At 46.1% G+C, this 21,782-nt stretch overlaps 1 protein-coding gene across 1 annotated transcript in view; it reads left to right on the top strand.

The window, feature by feature from the left end:
• Positions 1 to 21,782, top strand: part of LOC143774205 (NXPE family member 3-like) — an 84,931-nt gene that overhangs the window by 47,966 nt on the left and 15,183 nt on the right. The window contains exons 3-4 of the mRNA XM_077261582.1: positions 1,855 to 2,075; positions 4,850 to 4,923. Coding sequence (XP_077117697.1) covers positions 1,855 to 2,075; positions 4,850 to 4,923 — 295 coding nt within the window. The remainder of the gene's footprint in view (positions 1 to 1,854; positions 2,076 to 4,849; positions 4,924 to 21,782) is intronic.

The raw sequence follows: 21,782 nt of genomic DNA, 5'->3' as shown, positions 1-21,782 counted from the left end.
ACATGGCTAATGTCCTGTTCTCTCAGGGTTAATTTTGCTGGCCTCCCTTTAGATCTGGGAGGAGTATTTTTACTCACTTAGGTCCATTGTGGTGATGAGTGAGTGTGCTCATTACTCGGGTTTTCCGAGCATGCTCGTGTGTTCTCCGAGTATCTTGGGCATGCTCGCAGATTATGTTTGTGTCCCCGCAGCTACATGATTTGCGGCTGCTAGACAGCCTGAATACATGTGGAGATTCCCTAACAAAAAGGCAACCCCTGCATGTGTTCAGGTTGTCTAACAGCCGCAAATCATACAGCTGCGGGGGACACAAACATAATCTATGAGCACGCCCAAGATACTCAGAGAACACCCGAGCATGCTCGGAAAACCCGAGTAATGAGCACACTCGCTCATCACTAGTCCCTTGTATAATCACTGTACACCTTTATTGCACATAATAGCACAAAGCACTCTGTCTGTACTGTCACCAGTTCTGGAACGATATTTGAATACCATATTTATTATATTGTGGCTGGACCCTACAATACAAGCAGTTCTTACCATTAACCCTTCAAGACTCTCCTATTTCCTCTTAGATTATATGTTTGGAAGCAGGAACCTCAATCCTCTTAGTATTTGTGAGCTATGTTGCTCTGTAATATCTGATGTTTGTATATGTCCCCTCTTATTAGTAAAGTGCTGCAGAATATGATGGAGCTATAGAAATAATAAAAACATAATTATTTGGTATTATAACTATTCGTCCAAGTTCTGCTGTGGACTTCTAGGAAACTTCCCTCTGCCACAATCCCGCCTTTCTCACTAGGCTGTTCAAGCCTTAGGTAGTTTCGGTATCACTGTAAGTGCTTTGTACCACTAAACCACCACCATTTGCAGAACTACCCCCAGTGCCTCCTGTTGATAATGTGCCACCTTACTCCTAAAGAAACAGAAGGGTCCCAGGGCATTGAGTGGTCAACAGAGTTTCAATCTGTAATCCAAGCAGAGAACAGAAGCCAATGCCATTGAGTAAAATATATCAATTTTATTAACACAAAATCTAAAATGGTACAAGACCATATAAAAAGAGAGTTTAAATCTGACTGACATGAGGATGACACTAGTACACCAATCCATGCATGATACATCTCTTGGGGTCTTCACTGAAGAGCCAGATGCGTTTTTCAGGTATGAGGGGCACATTGTTAGATTAGGGCCAACGTTAAAGAAAAATTAGCATTCCTGATTGAGACAACTTATAATATATTGTTCCAGTTCTGACATTTATGGTCTACTGATGACATATGCCACAAATGTTTGATAGAGGGTTGTTCTATCGGTAGGATTCTCTAATTAAGAGGCGTGTATATTTTGGATCCCCATTTTAGCACTTCAGAGCGTGAGAGATGAGAAGGACATAAATCTGGGCAAATATTTTCAATGTAAATTACATAACATCTATAATGGGGGAAGGCTGCTCACAAAGGCATTATCCATCCCCATTCCAAAAGCTGAACACCCCTGCTCTAGATAGAAAAGTTAAAACGGGTGTTAGCAACTGAACTGAACTTGATCCCCTGTCATTGCAAGTGGAAAACATATTGATCATGAAGAATCTGCTCACGGGTTCCGACAGAAATCCCAAGATGGGCCTCTAAAGAACCCTCTCTGAATGTAGTAGAAGTATGCATGTTCAACTCACCACCACCAGCACCACCATCCCTATTCATTGTTGTGGGTTACTGAAGGAGGCTGAGCGCGGTGTTGGGTTGCTTCCAGAAGTTCCATAGATTATGGATATGGAATAACTTTCAATTATGGGAATGACTTTTTGCTCATATCATTCACTATTTATTCTTATCTTTGACCAAGGTTTTTTTCAATGGCTATTTTATGAAAAACGGAACGGTAGAAGTGGTGGAATGTAATATTGACCTTCCTGGGCAAGACGTTTGTGAATATTATGACTCACTCAATGAAGAAAAATGGGTGTGCAAAAGGCCACAAACACTACCCTGTGACGCTTATCGGGACCATTCATCTGGTGGCAAACGTGATATCCTAAATAAAGCAGAAAAACAGTTCTTCTCATTGTAAGTCCTTGTTTAGTTTTGTTCTTATCTACCTAAAAAATAACAAAAAACAAAAAAATTAAATGCCTAACCTCCTCGATCAGCTCGTAGCAGCTGCTGGCCGATACTGCAGAAGAGCTGTGTTTAAAATAATAGCAGTAGTTCAGTAGAACCTGGCAGCGATTGCTAAACATTGAGTGAAGTTTCGCTTTGCAGCTCCATTCAAATTGCTAATATCTGATCGTCACCACAGAAAATAATGGGTGATCTTGGGGTGCAGGCTCTCAGATACCGACAACCTCTTATTTATTAGCTGTCTCTTGATTACTTCATCAATATGTCATGAATTGGACGTAATCTTTAAACAATAAACTTGGCTTCATCTTAAAGGGCATCTGTCAGGAGGTTTTTTCAATGTACCAGAGCTTCTCACTAAATTAGAATATCATCAAAAAGATAACTTATTTCAGTTCTTCAATACAAAAAGAGAAACTTATATATTAGATAAAGTCATTACAGACAGACTGATATATTTCACGTGTTTATTTCTGTTAATGTTGATGATTATGGCTTACAGCCAATGAAAACCCAAAAGTCATTATCTCAGTAAATTAGAATACTTTATAACACCAGCTTGAAAAATGATTTTAAAATCCGAAATGTTGGTCTACTGAAATGCATGTTTAGTAAATGCACTCAATACTTGGTTGGGGCTCCTTTTACATCAATGCGGTGTGGCATGGAGGCGATCAGCCTGTGGCATTGCTGAGGTGTTATGGAAGCCCAGGTTGCTTTGATAGGAGCCTTGAGCTCGTCTGCATTGTTGGCCTGGTGTCTCTCTTCTTTCTCTTGGCAATACTCCATAGATTATCTGTGGGGTTAAAGGGAACCTGTCACCCCGTTTTTTCCGTATGAGATAAAAATACTGTTAAATAGGGCCTGAGCTGTGCATTACAATAGTGTATTTTGTGGACCCCGATTCCCCACCTATGCTGCCGAAATATGTTACCAAAGTAGCCGTTTTCGCCTGTCAATCAGGCTGGTCTGGTCAAAAGGGCGTGGTGTCTTCCCCCAGATCTTGCTTAGTTTTCCGTTGGTGGCGTAGTGGTGTGCGCATGCCCAAGGTCCCAAATCCACGTCACAGGGGAGCGAAAAGATCGCGATGTGCTGTATTTCATTGGTGATCGGTGGGCGCGGCCATCTTCCTTTGGCCGCGCGTGCGCAGAAGCGGCGCTCTGCTGGCCACGGCTTCAGGAAAATGGCCGCGGGATGCTGCGCGTGCGCAGAAGGAGATCGCGGTGGCCATTTTCCTGAAGCCGAGATGCGAACACTGCTCTGCTGTGCCTCTCCACTCTTCCTCCAGACTATGGGACCTTGATTTCTGAATGAAATGCAAAATGTACTTTTATCTTAAAACAACACCATGAACCACTGACAACAGTCCAGTTCTTTTTCTCCTTGGTCCAAGTAAGACACTTCTGGCATTGTCTATTGGTCATGAGTGGCTTGATACAAGGAATGAGACACTTGCAGCTCTTGTCCTGGATACGTCTGTGTATGGTGGCTCTTGAAGCAATGACTCCAGCAGCAGTCCACTCCTCCTGAATCTCCACTAAATTTTTGAATGGCCTTTTCTTAACAATCCTTTCAAGGCTGCGGTTATCTCAGTTGCTTGTGCACCTTTTTCTACCACACTTTTTCCTTCCACTAATATGCTTGGATACAACGCTCAGTGGAGAGTGTCATTGACTGCCTTCTGAGCACTTGTCAAGTCAGCAGTCTTCCTGATGATTGTGGAGCTGCTGAAATAGACAAAGGGGCCTTTTTAAATGCTTAGGAAGCCATTGCAGGTGTTTTTCGCTAACTATTCTAATTATTATTATTATTATTATTAATCGTATGAACATATATTTAAACATCATATAAGAATACAGTACATAAATGATAAACAGTGATTGAAAAGAACAAAGGAGCAGAAATCAGAGTTGGATATCGAGATTTTCTATGTATGCAATAACATTGTCATTTCCAGTATAGAAATCATTCTTGTCACCAGTATAAGCTCTGAGGGGACATTCCTCGACAATGTGCTGAATTGTTTGATGGTCAGCTCCACAGTCACAGGCAGGAGAGTCAGATTTTCCCCACTTATGCATAAGATCTGCACAGACACCAAAGTTTGTTCTGATACGATTCAAAGTGACCCAGGTTTTCCTTGGCAGATTGAAGCCTGGTGGTGGATTTTGAAAGTGAGGAAACGCTTGAGGCTCACCATCTACTGCACTGACCCAAAGTTCACGCCATTTCTCTTCTAAACTGAAATCATGATCATAACTATTCTAATTTACTAATATAATAACTTTTGGGGTTTTTTGGCTTTAAACGATAATCATCAAGATAAACAGAAATAAAAACTTGAAATAAAAAAACTTGAAACAGATCACTCTGTTTGTAACGACTCTATATAATACATGAGTTTAACTTTTTATATTTAAGAACTGAAATAAATTAACTTTTTGATGATATTATAATTTTAAGAGAAGCAATTAGTCTGAAAACAACAGGCGAAGGAGGCTGAAATACCGAAGTTAGGGATGGGTCACATGTCAAAGTGAGTGCTGTTATTTACTAACTGTGAAGGATTTATCTCTAATTATTAACATTGCTGGACTATACTAGTCTGGTAACGCCCACTCCTGCGATAAGCACCTCACTGTCTACAGATTTTGTGCCTGGAGAGCCTGCTGTGGGCAGTGGAAGCAAAAGCAAAAACAATATATTTCTTTCTCTACAAGGTCATTGATTGAGCAAGAACTTTCATCAAATGTGAAACCTTTTAATGTCCTTCCCAAAAAAGATTATGTCAGAGGTATGTTTTATCTATCTATCTATCTATCTATCTATCTATCTATCTATCTATCTATCTATCTATCTATCTATCTATCATCTATCTATCTATCTATCTCATCATCATCCATCTTTCAATTTAATTAAAAAGGTTTTTCAAGCATTGTTGAAAAACAAAACATTGTTAAAAATGTTCAGACAACATAAACAAACAACAAATAAGATCCTGAGTGATCCCCTGCATTTTTTGCTCTACTGCTTATCTGGTCCTGGCTTGTCAGTGCTTCCTAGTGCATTCTCTGACACACTGAAAATAGATGGCAATATGTCCTTCTGTTGGGAATTCGCCATAGCAGGATGTAAAGCCAATCAGATTTCATGTCAGGATAAGAGTAACTGGAGATCAGTGAGCAATGTTTTTTTCTTTTGTTTTAAATTATTATTGTTATTTATTTATATAGCACCCTTAATTCCATGGTGCTGTACATGAGAAGGGGTTACATCAAAATACAAATATCACTTACAGTAAACAAAACTAACAATGACAGACTGGTACAGAGGGGCGAGGACCCTGCCATTGCGGGCTTACATTCTACAGGATTATGGGGAAGGAGACAGTAGGTCGAGGGTTGCAGTAGCTCCGATGGTGTTGAGGTGGCGGTGTGGTCATTACAGGCTGTAAGCTTCTTTGAAGAGGTGGGTATTCAGGTTTCTTTTGAAGGATCCAAATGTGGTGGATAACCTGACTTGTTGGGGCACAGAATTCCAGAGGATTGGGGATACTCGGGAAATGTCTTGGAGGCGATTGGGTGAGGAGCAAATAAGCATAGAGGAAAGAAGGAGGTCTTGAGAGGACCAGAGATTACGTGAGGGGGGAGACGAGTTTGGAAACATGGAGGAGAAAGGTCATGGATGGCTTTGTAGGTAAGCATTAGCCGTTGGGAAATTGGGAGCCAGTGAAGGGATTTGCAAAGAGGGGAAGCAGGAGTGTAGCGAGGAGAGAGATTAATTAGTCGGGCAGCAGAGTTAAGGACTGACTGGAGGGGTGCGAGAGTGTTAGAAGGTAGGCCACAGAGGAGGATGTTGCAGTAATCAAAGCGGGAGATGATTAGGGCATGCACAAGCATTTTGGTAGAGTGAGGGTTGAGGAAAGGACGGATTCAGGAAATATTTTTGAGCTGGAAGCGACAGGAAGTGGCGAGAGCTTGGATGTGCAGTTTGAAGGACAGGGCAGAGTCAAGGGTTACTCCGAGGCAGTGGATTTTGGGGACAGGGGAAAGTGTGATTTCATTTCTTTTGATAGATAGATCAGGCAGGGAAGATATGCGAGATGGAAGAAAGATATTTATTTCAGATTTGTCCACATTGAGCTTGAGGAAGCGAGAGGAGAAGAAGGAGGATATGGCTGATGGACACTCTGGGATTCTGGAGAGCAGAGAAGTGACATCTGGGCCAGAGAGGTAGATCAGAGTGTAATCAGCATATAGATGGTACTAGAAGCCATAGGACCTTATGAGTTGTCCCAGGCCGAATGTATAGATTGAGAAGAGTAAGGGCACAAGGACAGAGCCTTGAGGGACACCAACAGAGAGGGGGCGAGATGCAGAGGTAGCATGGGAGTAGGAAACGCAAAATGCACGGTTGGTATGGTATGAGAAGATCCAAGATAGGGCAAGGTCTTTGACACCAAAGGAAGAGAGCATCTGTAATAGGAGGCAGTGGTCAACTGTGTCGAAGGCAGAGGACAGTCTCGAAGGAGGAGCATGGAGAATTGTCTGTTAGCTTTGACTGTAAGTAAGTCATTAGTAATTTTGGTCAGGGCACTCTCAGTGGAATGGTGAGGACGGAAGCCAGATTGTAGGTTGTTGAAGAGATAATTAGATGCAAAGTGAGTGGAAAGTTCAGTATGGACGTGCTGCTCAAGGAGTTTGGAAGCAGATGGTAGCAAAGATGTGGGGCGATAGCTAGACATAGCGCTTGGGTCAAGGGATGGCTTTTTGAGGATAGGTGTGATTGTGGCATGTTTGAAAGCAGTGGTAAAGGTACCAGAAGTTAGTGATAGGTTGAAGAGATGGGTTAGGGATGGGATTAGTGTGGTGGTGAGGTTGGGGAGGAGGTGGGATGGGATGGGGTCAATTGCACAAGTGGTGAGGTGTGATTTGGAGAGAAGATGAGCAAGCTCCCCTTCAGTGATTTTGGAGAGGGAAGTTATGGGGTTTGGGCATTGGTCTGGTATACCAAGGGGTTGTGGTGGTTTGCAGGAAATAGAAAAAAATCCAGCTCGACGAGGTGGTGAAAAAGCAAAGTCTTGGTACTTTATTCACTTCATATCAAAAAATAGAGGATAAAACAACAGCACAATATAATTAAAAACACTATCTACGCGTTTCTGGTGACATAGCACCCTTAGTCATGATAACTTTAGTGCAGCCTGTTCTATGCTTTTATACTGGTTGCCAGTATAAAAGCATAGAACAGGCTGCACTAAAGTTATCATGACTAAGGGTGCTATGTCACCAGAAACGCGTAGATAGTGTTTTTAATTATATTGTGCTGTTGTTTTATCCTCTATTTTTTGATATGAAGTGAATAAAGTACCAAGACTTTGCTTTTTCACCACCTCGTCGAGCTGGATTGTTTTCTATTTCCTGCATTCCTCCCGCCTTGACACAGTGTTTCCGTGCTCCGAGCCTCCAGGGACTACAATTATGGTGAGCTGGATTTTTTCTCTTGTGGTGGTTTGACAACAAAGACTTGCCTTGTTTGGTCTATCTTATTTTTGAAGTGCATGGCAAAGTCCTCGGCAATGATTAGGGAACTCGGAGGGGGCAGTGGTGGGTGGAGGAGGGAGTTAAAAGAGTTGAAACACTATTTGGGGTTGTGGGATAAGAAAGATACGAGGGTTGTGAAGTAGGCCTGTTTAGCAGAGGTGAGAGCTGATTTGAATGCGAGTGTTGCTTGTTTGAGTGCAGCAAAATCATTTTGCGAACGCGTTTTCTTCCAACGCCGTTCTGCAATTTTGGATACTTGCTGAAGCTTTTTAGTGATGTTATTGTGCCAGGGTTGTCTATTGATTCGTCGTACTTTGCTATGCATGACAGGGGCAACCGTGTCAATTGCTGATGTAAGAGTGGCATTGTAGACAGTAGTGGCACTATCTGTGTCGTAGAGTGAGGATATGGATGCTAGTGAAATGAACAATTAATTTACGTTTGCATCTTAAGCGTTATTCCTTAAATTTATTTTTCATTCTAATGAATTTGAATACTTACAACATATATTGTAAATTGCCTCTTCAGAGAGGAAGAGAACTAGAAATGCAGTGCCACCTATTCAAAGTAGCAATCCTATATGTCAATATTGACCCTATAATTGTTAGGGGTCGAGTTCCTGCCTCTGCACAGGGGGAATCTCGGGCCATCTCCGCTACGGTCTCCCATTCTTCTCCTGCCGCAGTGGAGCCTGCTCAGTGGAGACGTCAGTCCCAGTGTCTCGCTCAGTCTGACTCTGTACAAAGGGTTACTGCTGCTTTTCCAGCTTCTGCCATTGAAGTCAGTGCTGGGCAGCGGCGAGCAGACGCTTCTGGGACTAAGTCCTGCTTTTCTCGTTCTGAGCATGCCCAGAGTAAGATCTCTCAGTGGAGATCGAGGGTCACATGTTCAGATACTGCAGCTAAATCCATTGGTCCTCCAGGAAGGTCCTGAAGATGCTCAGGCTCTGTAGCAGCCTCTCATTGGTCCTTCTAGGAAGGTCCTGTACTTGCTGCAGCTATTTAAGGCTCTCATGACCGCACGGCCATGCGCTAGTATTGAATCTGTTACGTGCATGCGCCAGTGTGGTCATTTATGTGTGTTCAGGGACTCGGCTGAAATAAGCCCCTAGAATGCCGGCACCTCCGGCGAGGAGATTGCGTGCATGGATTTAGGGCCCCGGCTGAAATAAGCCCCTAGAATACTGGCTCCTCTGGTGAGGAGATTGTATGTTTGCATGACCACTGACTGCTCTCTGATGGGCAGTTAAACTGTGCTCCTGTGAAGTCTAACAGGGCACAGAGCTTTCCTTTTTTGGCTACTCTGTGAGGTAACAGAGCTAGTCTATACCGCCAAATAGTGCCACCATTTAGGTTCCCCTGCACGGTGGACCCCGGGCTGCGAACGCGTCAATAATAATAAACATCTATATTTCCTCGGTGCGTTCCGCTAGCCCTAACAGAATACTAGTGCCAGGGTCTGGCTAGTAAATGGCGGACATACAGCAGTCCTTGCGGTATATCCAGCAGCTGGAGGGTAGGTTGGCGGCTCTTGAGAGCACAACCTCAGCTGTGGATGTTACCGCAGTTGCTGTACAGGCTGCTAGCGTGGCTGCAGCAACCTTGTCCATTGCCACCCCTGTTCCGACATTATCTCGCCTCCCGCTGCCAGAAAAAGTTTCTGGAGATAGTAAATCTTGTAGGGGTTTCATGAGTCAGTGCTCTATATACCTCGAGCTCCTGGCTGCACATTTTCCCACAGAGCAGGCAAAGGTGGGATTTACTGTGTCTCTCTTGTCGGACAGGGCTCTAGAATGGGCTACAACGCTGTGGGAGCGTGGCGATCATGTGGTGCAGAGTGCTCCGCTGTTCCTGAGACTCTGAAACAGGTCTTTTTAGGACCTCGAGTCACCCATGACACGGCGCTCCAACTGCTGGCATTGACTCAGGGTTCGTCCTTGGTCAGCCATTTTGCCGTCCACTTCCGTACCCTAGCATCTGAGCTGGAGTGGTCGAATAAAGCTCTTATCCCTATATTTTGGAGGGGCTGTCTGACCATGTGAAAGATGCTCTAGCCACTAGGGAGATTCCCGCCACACTGGAGGAGTTAATAGCTGTCTCCACTCATATTGACCTCCGTTTTAACAAGTGGAGGTTAGAGCGAGCTCAGTGTAGGCAGAGGTTTCGGCTGGCTCCCACCTTCGCCAAACCTCTGAAATCTCCGGTCCTGGTCCCTGAGTCACATGAGGCCATGGAAGTGTCATGAGCAGGATCTAATTCCCGGACCGCTTGTGCACACAAGGTCTGTCATGTTTGCCAGCAGTCAGGACTAGGGTTGAGCGACTTTCATTTTTTTAAGATCGAGTAGGGTTTTGGGAAACCCGATTTTGTCCAGAGTCGAGTCGAGTGCAGTCGGCCGATTATCGCTAAAAGTCGGGGATCGACCGAAACACGAAACCCAATGCAAGTCAATGGGGAAGCATAGTCGGCAGTGAGTGGAGGCCAGGAAAACACCTACAGTGCCCATTTTAATGCCAAAAACATCCATTCTTGTTTCTGAAGCTTGCCAATCTTAATTAACTGTATAATAATAGTTGGGCATAGGGAATTGGGGGAAAGTTGTGGGGGGAGTAGGGCTGGCTCAAGTTTTTCGTGGGCCCAGGAAATGCGGACTACGTCACGGCGGTGTTGCAGGGAAAGGTAAGTATTTAAACGTTGCAAGTGCTGTGATCCTGAGCAAGCAGGGGGGGGCCCACTCGTTCGCATTGCCACTGGCACAGGGCCCCTCAAAGTACGGCGGTGTGTTTGCATGGTGGGGGCGCCTCCCACCAGCAGCGACACTTTTGCGTACTCTGAGGGGCCCTGTGCCAGTGACGTCGCCAACGAGTATGCCCCCCCACCTGATGAAAGAACCTGCACTTTCATCTGCACCTTCCTCTTTGTCCCTGTGTAAGGTGGTATAACATGCGGGAAGGGGAACCTTACTTTCAGCAGGGTCAGATTCTGGCTGTGTAGAGTACAAGGGGAATGTAGTGGTCTAGGTCAATGTACCAGCAGACTCATTTAGCAGTGGCTGGGCAATGGGCAGGATGAGGAGGAAACAGATATAGGGCCAAAGAATAAAGTAGGCTACATGCAGTTCAAACTTGGTAACAGGACTAAACAGGCGGCATTGCTTTGTTCAGTGGAGTAGCAAACCCAAGAGCAGCAGACACTGTTTCAAGGGCCTAACCACACTAGTAGGCCAAATGCAGTTTAATATCTGATAGTATAGGGCGAAAGCCAGAATGTGGAAGCTCAGCTTTGTTCAGTTGAGGACAACACCAGGGAGGGGCAGACACCTTTAGTAGGCCGGAAAAGCCTATTGCATTTTTTAAAATGGTAATTTGGAGCAGAAGGTTGAAGCTCAGCTTTATTTAGTTGAGGGCAACACCAGGCAGGGGCAGAAGCCGTTAGTAGGCCCTAACCACCATTTTTTTTTTTTAAAACCACTTAATGAGAGCCGGAAGGTTGAAGCTCAGCTTTATTTAGTTGAGGACAACACCAGGCAGGGGCACACAGACAGACACCTTTAGTAGGCCGGAAAAGCCTATTGCATTTTTTAAAATGGTAATTTGGAGCAGAAGGTTGAAGCTCAGCTTTATTTAGTTGAGGGCAACACCAGGCAGGGGCACACAGACAGACACCTTTAGTAGGCCGGAAAAGCCTATTGCATTTTTTAAAATGGTAATTTGGAGCAGAAGGTTGAAGCTCAGCTTTATTTAGTTGAGGGCAACACCAGGCAGGGGCAGAAGCCGTTAGTAGGCCCTAACCACCATTTTTTTTTTTTAAAACCACTTAATGAGAGCCGGAAGGTTGAAGCTCAGCTTTATTTAGTTGAGGACAACACCAGGCAGGGGCACACAGACAGACACCTTTAGTAGGCCGGAAAAGCCTATTGCATTTTTTAAAATGGTAATTTGGAGCAGAAGGTTGAAGCTCAGCTTTATTTAGTTGAGGGCAACACCAGGCAGGGGCACACAGACAGACACCTTTAGTAGGCCGGAAAAGCCTATTGCATTTTTTAAAATGGTAATTTGGAGCAGAAGGTTGAAGCTCAGCTTTATTTAGTTGAGGGCAACACCAGGCAGGGGCAGAAGCCGTTAGTAGGCCCTAACCACCATTTTTTTTTTTTAAAACCACTTAATGAGAGCCGGAAGGTTGAAGCTCAGCTTTATTTAGTTGAGGACAACACCAGGCAGGGGCACACAGACAGACACCTTTAGTAGGCCGGAAAAGCCTATTGCATTTTTTAAAATGGTAATTTGGAGCAGAAGGTTGAAGCTCAGCTTTATTTAGTTGAGGGCAACACCAGGCAGGGGCACACAGACAGACACCTTTAGTAGGCCGGAAAAGCCTATTGCATTTTTTAAAATGGTAATTTGGAGCAGAAGGTTGAAGCTCAGCTTTATTTAGTTGAGGGCAACACCAGGCAGGGGCACACAGACAGACACCTTTAGTAGGCCGGAAAAGCCTACTGCATTTTTTAAAATGGTAATTTGGAGCAGAAGGTTGAAGCTCAGCTTTATTTAGTTGAGGGCAACACCAGGCAGGGGCAGAAGCCGTTAGTAGGCCCTAACCACCATTTTTTTTTTTTAAAACCACTTAATGAGAGCCGGAAGGTTGAAGCTCAGCTTTATTTAGTTGAGGACAACACCAGGCAGGGGCACACAGACAGACACCTTTAGTAGGCCGGAAAAGCCTATTGCATATTTTAAAATGGTAATTTGGAGCAGAAGGTTGAAGCTCAGCTTTATTTAGTTGAGGGCAACACCAGGCAGGGGCACACAGACAGACACCTTTAGTAGGCCGGAAAAGCCTATTGCATTTTTTAAAATGGTAATTTGGAGCAGAAGGTTGAAGCTCAGCTTTATTTAGTTGAGGGCAACACCAGGCAGGGGCAGAAGCCGTTAGTAGGCCCTAACCACCATTTTTTTTTTTAAAACCACTTAATGAGAGCCGGAAGGTTGAAGCTCAGCTTTATTTAGTTGAGGGCAACACCAGGCAGGGGCAGAAGCCGTTAGTAGGCCCTAACCAAAGTTGAAGGCCAAATGCAGTTTAATTTCTGATACTATAGGCCGAAAGCCAGAAGGTGGAAGCTCCGATTTAGACAGTGGAGGACAATTTGAATTAGGGACTGCAGACAGACTTAGTAGGCTGTCCCCTGTGGACCATGCATCCACCACATCAACCCATTGCGCCGTAATGGACACGTAATCTTCCGTGGCCATGCCTACAGGTCCATGCGTCTGTTGTCAGGTGCACCTTTGTACTCACAGATTGCCAGAGTGCATGGACAATGCGGTCTTCTACATGCTGGTGGAGGGTTGGGATGGCTTTTCTCGCAAAAGAAGTGTCGACTGGTTAGCTTGTAGCGTGGTACAGCGTAGTCCATCATGGCCTTATTAATAGTAAATAAAATATATAACTAGGCTCTATGAACTTTTAAATAGGTTCCAGGGGTACACGGGCAGCATTGGTGTGGTCAGTGGAGGAGTATTGCAAGTAGGGGCTGCAGACAGGCTATCAAAGGCCTAAAATAACAAACAGTAGGCAGTCATGGCAGTCTTACATCGGTTACATGGATACACAGGCAGGCACTCCAGGCAGCATTGTGGTCAGTGGAGGAGTATTGCAAGTAGGGGCCGCAGACAGGCTATCAAAGGCCTAACATAACAAACAATAGGCTCATGGCAGTTTTACAGCGGTTACATGGATACACGGGCAGGCAGCTTGGTGGTCAGTGGAGGAGTATTTAAAGTAGGGACCGCAGACAGGCTTCAAAGGCCTAACATAAGAAAATGGGCTGGCGGTAGGCACTTTATTATTGGTTCCAGGGGTACACGGGCAGCAGTGGTCTGGTCAGTGGAGGCCTAGTGGAAGGAGGGACCGCAGACAGGCTTCAAAGGCCTAAAATAACAAACAATAGGCTTATGGCAGTTTTACAGCGGTTACATGGATACACGGGCAGGCAGCTGGTGATGAGTGGAGGAGTATTTAAAGTAGGGACCGCAGACAGGCTATCAAAGGCCTAAAATAACAAACAATAGGCTTATGGCAGTTTTACAGCGGTTACATGGATACACGGGCAGGCAGCTTGGTGGTGGTGAGTGGAGGAGTATTTAAAGTAGGGACCGCAGACAGGCTATCAAAGGCCTAAAATAACAAACAATAGGCTTATGGCAGTTTTACAGCGGTTACATGGATACACGGGCAGGCAGCTTGGTGGTGGTGAGTGGAGGAGTATTTAAAGTAGGGACCGCAGACAGGCTATCAAAGGCCTAAAATAACAAACAATAGGCTTATGGCAGTTTTACAGCGGTTACATGGATACACGGGCAGGCAGCTTGGTGGTCAGTGGAGGAGTATTTAAAGTAGAGACCGCAGACAGGCTATCAAAGGCCTAAAATAACAAACAATAGGCTCATGGCAGCTTTACAGCGGTTACATGGATACACAGGCAGCTTGGTGGTGAGTGGAGGAGTAGTGCAAGGAGTGTCTGTCCCAGTACTCCCAAAATATAAATAGATGTTAATGTCTCGCAAAACAACCAAAACAAAAAAAAAGGTGGCATACTTAGGTACAGGGGTGGGCTCATCTACTGAGTTTCTGACATAGTAATTTGGCAGTAACTATTTAATGGTGCCAATATAGGACACAGACACAGACTACTTTAAGTTGCATCATAGATGTCTACAAATTTGTATTGTCAGTGCCAGACATTGAATGATGTCAGCGAATAGACTAAAGATTGGTGGAGCTGTGCGACATAATTTTGGACGTGGTAGAGCACATTTTGAGCTGGGGTAGGGGGGAACTCTCTTGAGGCCGGCGGGACCGCCCCAGGGCCCCTCATGTTACAACGGTGTGTCTGACGTTGGGTGCGCACCACCACCGCCAGAGACACTACATTGTACTATGAGGGACCCAGTAGCAATGCCGTCAACCAAAAGCGAGCACACCCACCTCTTCAGACAAACAGCAGTCTCACGGGTGCTTGCGCCAAGTCGCGATACCACGGCCCCGTGTGGGGAGTTTTGCCATTTAGGGAGGTGTAAACATGTCGTATGCTGTACAATCAGCTGCAGCAAATTAGACATTAGAAAAGTAATTCACAGGCAAGAGCTTTTCATAGGAAAGCTAGGTGTCGGCCGGGCAAGGTGGGGCAAAAGATTTCGAAATCCAGTTGTGGTTCATTTTAATGAATGTTAGATCGTCAACATTTTGGGTAGCCAGACGAGTCCTTTTTTCGGTTAATATTGAACCTGCAGCACTGAATACTCTTTCTGATAGGACACTTGCTGCCGGGCAAGCAAGCTCCTGCAATGCATATTCTGCCAATTCTGGCCAGGTGTCTAATTTGGAGGCCCAGTAATCAAATGGGAATGACGGTTGAGGGAGAACATCGATAAGGGATGAAAAATAGTTAGTAACCATACTGGACAAATGTTGTCTCCTGTCACTTTCAATTGATGCAGCAGTACCTGTCCTGTCTGCGGTCATAGCAAAATCACTCCACAACCTGGTCAGAAAACCCCTCTGTCCAACGCCACTTCTGATGTGTGCACCCCTAACACTCCTAGTCTGCTGCCCCCTGGAGCTCGTGTGAGAACGATCACGTGCGCTGTGTGCTGGGAATGCCTGAAGCAAACGGTCAACAAGAGTTGATTGTTTGGTTGCTAATATTAGTTCCAAGTTCTCATGTGGCATAATATTTTGCAATTTGCCTTTATAGCGTGGATCAAGGAGGCAGGCCAACCAGTAATCGTCATCGTTCATCATTTTCGTAATGCGTGTGTCCCTTTTTAGGATACGTAAGGCATAATCCGCCATGTGGGCCAAAGTTCCAGTTGTCAAATCTCCGGTTGTGATTGGTTGAGGGGCAGTTACAGGCAAATCTACGTCACTTGTATCCCTCAAAAAACCAGAACCCGGCCGTGACACGCAACCAAATTCCTGTGCCCCCGGGAAAGGTTCGGCATTAAAAATATACTCATCCCCATCATCCTCCTCGTCCTCCACCTCCTCTTCGCCCGCTACCTCGTCCTGTACACTGCCCTGACCAGACAATGGCTGACTGTCATCAAGGCTTTCCTCTTCCTCTGGTGCAGACGCCTGCTCCTTTATGTGCGTCAAACTTTGCATCAGCAGACGCATTAGGGGGATGCTCATGCTTATTACGGCGTTGTCTGCACTAACCAGCCGTGTGCATTCCTCAAAACACTGAAGGACTTGACACATGTCTTGTATCTTAGACCACTGCACACCTGACAACTCCATGTCTGCCATCCTACTGCCTGCCCGTGTATCCTCCCACAAATAAATAACAGCACGCCTCTGTTCGCACAGTCTCTGAAGCATGTGCAGTGTTGAGTTCCACCTTGTTGCAACGTCTATGATTAGGCGATGCTGGGGAAGGTTCAAAGACCGCTGATAGGTCTGCATACGGCTGGCGTGTACAGGCGAACGTCGGATATGTGAGCAAAGTGCACGCACTTTGAGGAGCAGGTCGGAGAACCCAGGATAAGTTTTCAATAAGCACTGCACCACCAGGTTTAAGGTGTGAGCCAGGCAAGGAATGTGTTTCAGTTGGGAAAGGGAGATGGCAGCCATGAAATTCCTTCCGTTATCACTCACTACCTTGCCTGCCTCAAGATCTACTGTGCCCAGCCACGACTGCGTTTCTTGTTGCAAGAACTCGGATAGAACTTCCGCGGTGTGTCTGTTGTCGCCCAAGCACTTCATAGCCAATACAGCCTGCTGACGCTTGGCAGTAGCTGGCCCATAATGGGACAACTGGTGTGCAACAGTGTCATCTGCCGATGGAGTGGTTGGCAGACTGCGTTCTGTGGAAGAGCTGTAGCTTCTGCAGGAGGACGAGGAGGAGGAGGAGGAGGGGGTGCGAACGCCTACAGCCAACTGTTTCCTAGACCGTGGGCTAGGCACAACTGTCCCTAAATTGATGTCGCCTGTGGACCCTGCATCCACCACATTCACCCAGTGTGCCGTGATGGACACATAACGTCCCTGGCCATGCCTACTGGTCCATGCATCTGTAGTCAGGTGCACCTTTGTACTCACAGATTGCCTGAGTGCATGGACGATGCGCTGTTTAACATGCTGGTGCAGGGCTGGGATGGCTTTTCTGGAAAAAAAGTGTCGACTGGGTAGCTCGTATCGTGGTTCAGCGTACTCCATCAGGGCTTTGAAAGCTTCGCTTTCAACTAACCGGTAGGGCATCATCTCTAACGAGATTAGTCTAGCTATGTGGGCGTTAAAACACTGTGTACGCGGATGCGAGGATTAGTACTTCCTTTTTCTAACCAGAGTCTCATGTAGGGTGAGCTGGACTGGAGAGCTGGAGATCGTGGAACTTTCGGGTGTGCCGGTGTACATGGCAGACTGAGAGACGGTTGGAGACGGTATTGTTTCCGCCGGTGCCCTAGATGCAATATTTCCTCCTACAAAACTGGTGATTCCCTGACCCTGACTGCTTTTGGCTGGCAAAGAAACCTGCACAGATACTGCCGGTGGTGCGGAAAATGGTGGCCTTACAGTGACGGAAGGGATGTTGCGTTGCTGACTAGCTTCATTGGCCGAGGGTGCTACAACCTTGAGGGACGTTTGGTAGTTAGTCCAGGCTTGAAAATGCATGGTGGTTAAGTGTCTATGCATGCAACTAGTATTTAGACTTTTCAGATTCTGACCTCTGCTTAAGCTAGTTGAACATTTTTGACAGATGACTTTGCGCTGATCAGTTGGATGTTGTTTAAAAAAATGCCAGACTGCACTCTTCCTAGACTCGGATCCCTTTTCAGGGATTGCAGACTGAGCTTTAACCGGATGGCAACGCTGTGCTCCAACAGGTTTTGGCTTTGACACGCGTTTTGGGCCAGATACGGGCCCGGCAGATGGAACCTGTTGCGATGTTGATGCCTGCTGCGGCCCCTCCTCCACCTCCGCTTCTGAACTACTGCCACCTGCACCCTGTTCCCCCAATGGCTGCCAATCGGGGTCAATAACTGGGTCATCTATTACCTCCTCTTCGAGCTCGTGTGCAACTTCGTCTGTGTCACTGTGTCGGTCGGTGGTATAGCGTTCGTGGCGGGGCAACATAGTCTCATCAGGGTCTGATTGTGGATCTGTACCCTGAGAGGGCAATGTGGTGGTCTGAGTCAAAGGAGCAGCATAGTACTCTGGCTGTGGCTGTGCATCAGTGCACTCCATGTCAGAATATACTTGTAATGGGCATGGCCTGTTAAATGTTTCACTTTCTAAGCCAGGGACGGTATGTGTAAAGAGCTCCATGGAGTGACCCGTTGTGTCGCCTGCTGCATCCTTCTCTCTTGTTGTAGTTTTTGCTGAGGAGGACAAGGAAGCGACTTGTCCCTGACCGTGAACATCCACAAGCGACGCGCTGCTTTTACATTTACCAGTTTCGGAAGAGGAGGCAAAAGAGCTAGAGGCTGAGTCTGCAATGTAAGCCAAAACTTGCTGTTGCTGCTCCGCCTTTAAAAGCGGTTTTCCTACTCCCAGAAAAGAGAGCGTTCGAGGCCTTGTGTAGCCTGACGACGAAACTGGCTCCACAGCTCCAGACTTAGGTGGAATATTTTTATCCCCACGACCACCTGATGCTCCACTACCACTACCATCATTACCAGCTGACAATGAACGCCCACGACGACCTCTTGCACCAGACTTCCTCATTGTTTTAAAATCTTAACCAAAGTAACTTTATTTGTTGCTGTCAAACAACTTACACGGTGAGCTATAACTTCAGTATGATTTCAATATCCCTTAACAGGTTGGTGAGACCACAAGGAAAATCAGGCACAATGTTACACACTCTGTTTTCTGTGGCACAAAATCACAGAGATGACACACACGCAGGACTGTCACTCAAGCACTAATGTCAATATTAATCTCCCACCTAATTTATTTATTTTTTTTTCTCAGGGAGACTTTAGAAACCAAATAATATTAAAAAAACCAAAAAAAAAATAGCCTTTCTATGGCCCACTGAATGAGAGAGAGAGGTGGCACACCCAGGAGTCAAGACTGGCACACAAGCTGAAAGGGCAATATTACTCTCCCACTGTTTTTTTATGTATTTTTTGTTTTTTAAGGGAGACTTTAGAAACCCAATAATATTTAAAAAATAAATAAATAGGCTTTCTATGGCCCACTGAATGAAAGGGAGAGAGGTGGCACACCCAGGAGTCAAGACTGGCACACAAGCTGAAAGGGCAATATTACTCTTCCTGTCATGATCTCAATGGCAAGAGAACATAGCATAAGCATATATAGGAACTAGCTCTTGGAAGATGGGAACTGAGCTGACCATGAACTAAACCTAACGCACAACTAGCAGTGGCCGGGTAGCATGCCTACGTTGATTCTAGATGCCCAGCACCAGCCGGAGGACTAAATAAAGCTAGCAGAGGAAAATATTAGTCCTAGCTCACCTCTAGAGAAATACCCCGAAAGGAGACAGAGGCCCCCCACATGTATTGGCGGTGAGTTGAGATGAAATAACAAACGTAGTATGAAAATAGGTCCAGCAAATTTGAGGTCCACTTACTACACAGCAGAAGACAGAAAGGACACTTTCATGGTCAGCTGAAAACCCTATCAAAAAACACCATCCAGAAATTACTTTAAAACTCTGGCATTAACTCATAACACCAGAGTGGCAATTCCTGTTCACAAGAGCTTTCCAGACACAGTAACGAAACTACAGCTGTGAACTGGAACAAAAATGCAAAAACAAACATGGACAAGAGTCCAACTTATCTAGTAGTTGTCTAGGAGCAGGAACAAGCACAGAGAGGCTTCTGATAACATTGTTGACCGGCAAGCAACTAGCAGAGCAGCAAGGTTATATAGCGACTCCCACATCTTGATGGGAACAGGTGAACAGAGAAGATGAAGACACCAGTTCAATTCCACCAGTAGCCACCGGGGGAGCCCAGAATCCAAATTCACAACAGTACCCCCCCCTCAAGGAGGGGGCACCGAACCCTCACCAGAACCACCAGGGCGATCAGGATGGGCCCTATGAAAGGCACGAACCAGATCGGAGGCATGAACATCAGATGCATTCACCCAAGAATTATCCTCCTGGCCGTATCCCTTCCACTTGACCAGATACTGGAGTCTCCGTCTGGAAACACGAGAGTCTAAGATTTTCTCCACAACGTACTCCAACTCACCCTCAACCAACACCGGAGCAGGAGGCTCAACGGAAGGCACAACCGGTACCTCATACCTGCGCAATAATGACCGATGAAAAACGTTATGAATAGAAAAGGATGCAGGGAGGTCCAAACGGAAGGAAACAGGGTTAAGAATCTCCAATATCTTATACGGGCCGATAAACCGAGGCTTAAACTTAGGAGAAGAGACCCTCATAGGGACAAAACGAGAAGACAACCACACCAAATCCCCAACAGAAAGCCGAGGACCAACACGACGGTGGCGGTTGGCAAAAAGCTGAGTCTTCTCCTGGGACAACCTCAAATTGTCCACCACCTGCCCCCAGATCTGATGCAATCTCTCCACCACAGCATCCACTCCAGGACAATCCGAAGATTCCACCTGACCAGAGGAAAATCGAGGATGAAACCCCGAATTACAGAAAAACGGGGACACCAAAGTGGCAGAGCTGGCCCGATTATTGAGAGCGAACTCCGCCAATGGCAAAAAAGCAACCCAATCATCCTGGTCAGCAGACACAAAACACCTCAGATATGTCTCAAGGGTCTGATTAATCCGCTCGGTCTGGCCATTCGTCTGAGGATGGAAAGCGGACGAAAAAGATAAATCTATGCCCATCCTAGCACAGAATGCCCGCCAAAATCTAGACACGAATTGGGTCCCTCTGTCAGAAACGATATTCTCAGGAATACCATGCAACCGAACAACATTTTGAAAAAACAGAGGAACCAACTCGGAAGAAGAAGGTAACTTGGGCAGAGGAACCAAATGGACCATCTTAGAAAAACGGTCACACACCACCCAGATGACAGACATCTTCTGAGAAACAGGCAGATCTGAAATAAAATCCATCGAGATGTGCGTCCAAGGCCTCTTAGGAATAGGCAAGGGCAACAATAATCCACTAGCCCGAGAACAACAAGGCTTGGCCCGAGCACAAACGTCACAAGACTGCACAAAGCCTCACACATCTCGTGACAGGGAAGGCCACCAGAAGGACCTTGCCACCAAATCCCTGGTACCAAAAATGCCAGGATGACCTGCCAACGCAGAAGAATGAACCTCAGAGATGACTCTACTGGTCCAATCATCAGGAACAAACAGTTTATCAGGTGGGCAACGATCAGGTCTATCCGCCTGAAACTCCTGCAAGGCCCGCCGCAGGTCTGGAGAAACGGCTGACAATACCACTCCATCCTTAAGGATACCTGTGGGCTCAGAGTTACCAGGCGAGTCAGGCTCAAAACTCCTAGAAAGGGCATCCGCCTTAACATTCTTAGAACCCGGTAGGTATGACACCACAAAATTAAACCGAGAGAAAAATAATGACCAGCGCGCCTGTCTAGGATTCAGGCGCCTGGCGGTCTCAAGATAAATCAAATTTTTGTGGTCAGTCAATACCACCACCTGATGTCTGGCCCCCTCAAGCCAATGGCGCCACTCCTCAAAAGCCCACTTCATGGCCAAAAGCTCCCGATTCCCAACATCATAATTCCGCTCAGCGGGCGAAAATTTACGGGAAAAGAAGGCACAAGGCCTCATCACGGAGCAGTCAGAACTTTTCTGCGACAACACTGCCCCAGCTCCGATCTCAGAAGCGTCGACCTCAACCTGAAAAGGTAGAGCAACATCAGGCTGACGCAACACAGGGGCAGAGGAAAAACGGCGCTTAAGCTCCCGAAAGGCCTCCACAGCATCAGGGGACCAATCAGCAACATCAGCACCCTTCTTAGTCAAATCGGTCAATGGCTTAGCAATATCCGAAAAACCAGCAATAAATCGACGATAAAAGTTAGCAAAGCCCAAAAATTTCTGAAGACTCTTAAGAGAAGAGGGCTGCGTCCAATCACAAATAGCTTGAACCTTGACAGGATCCA

This window comes from Ranitomeya variabilis, chromosome 5 (genome assembly GCF_051348905.1).
Source record: "Ranitomeya variabilis isolate aRanVar5 chromosome 5, aRanVar5.hap1, whole genome shotgun sequence".
NCBI classification, from domain to species: Eukaryota; Metazoa; Chordata; class Amphibia; order Anura; family Dendrobatidae; genus Ranitomeya; species Ranitomeya variabilis.
The sequence above is the reverse complement of the archived record's forward strand: the minus strand, read 5'-3'. Positions and strand labels throughout refer to the sequence as shown.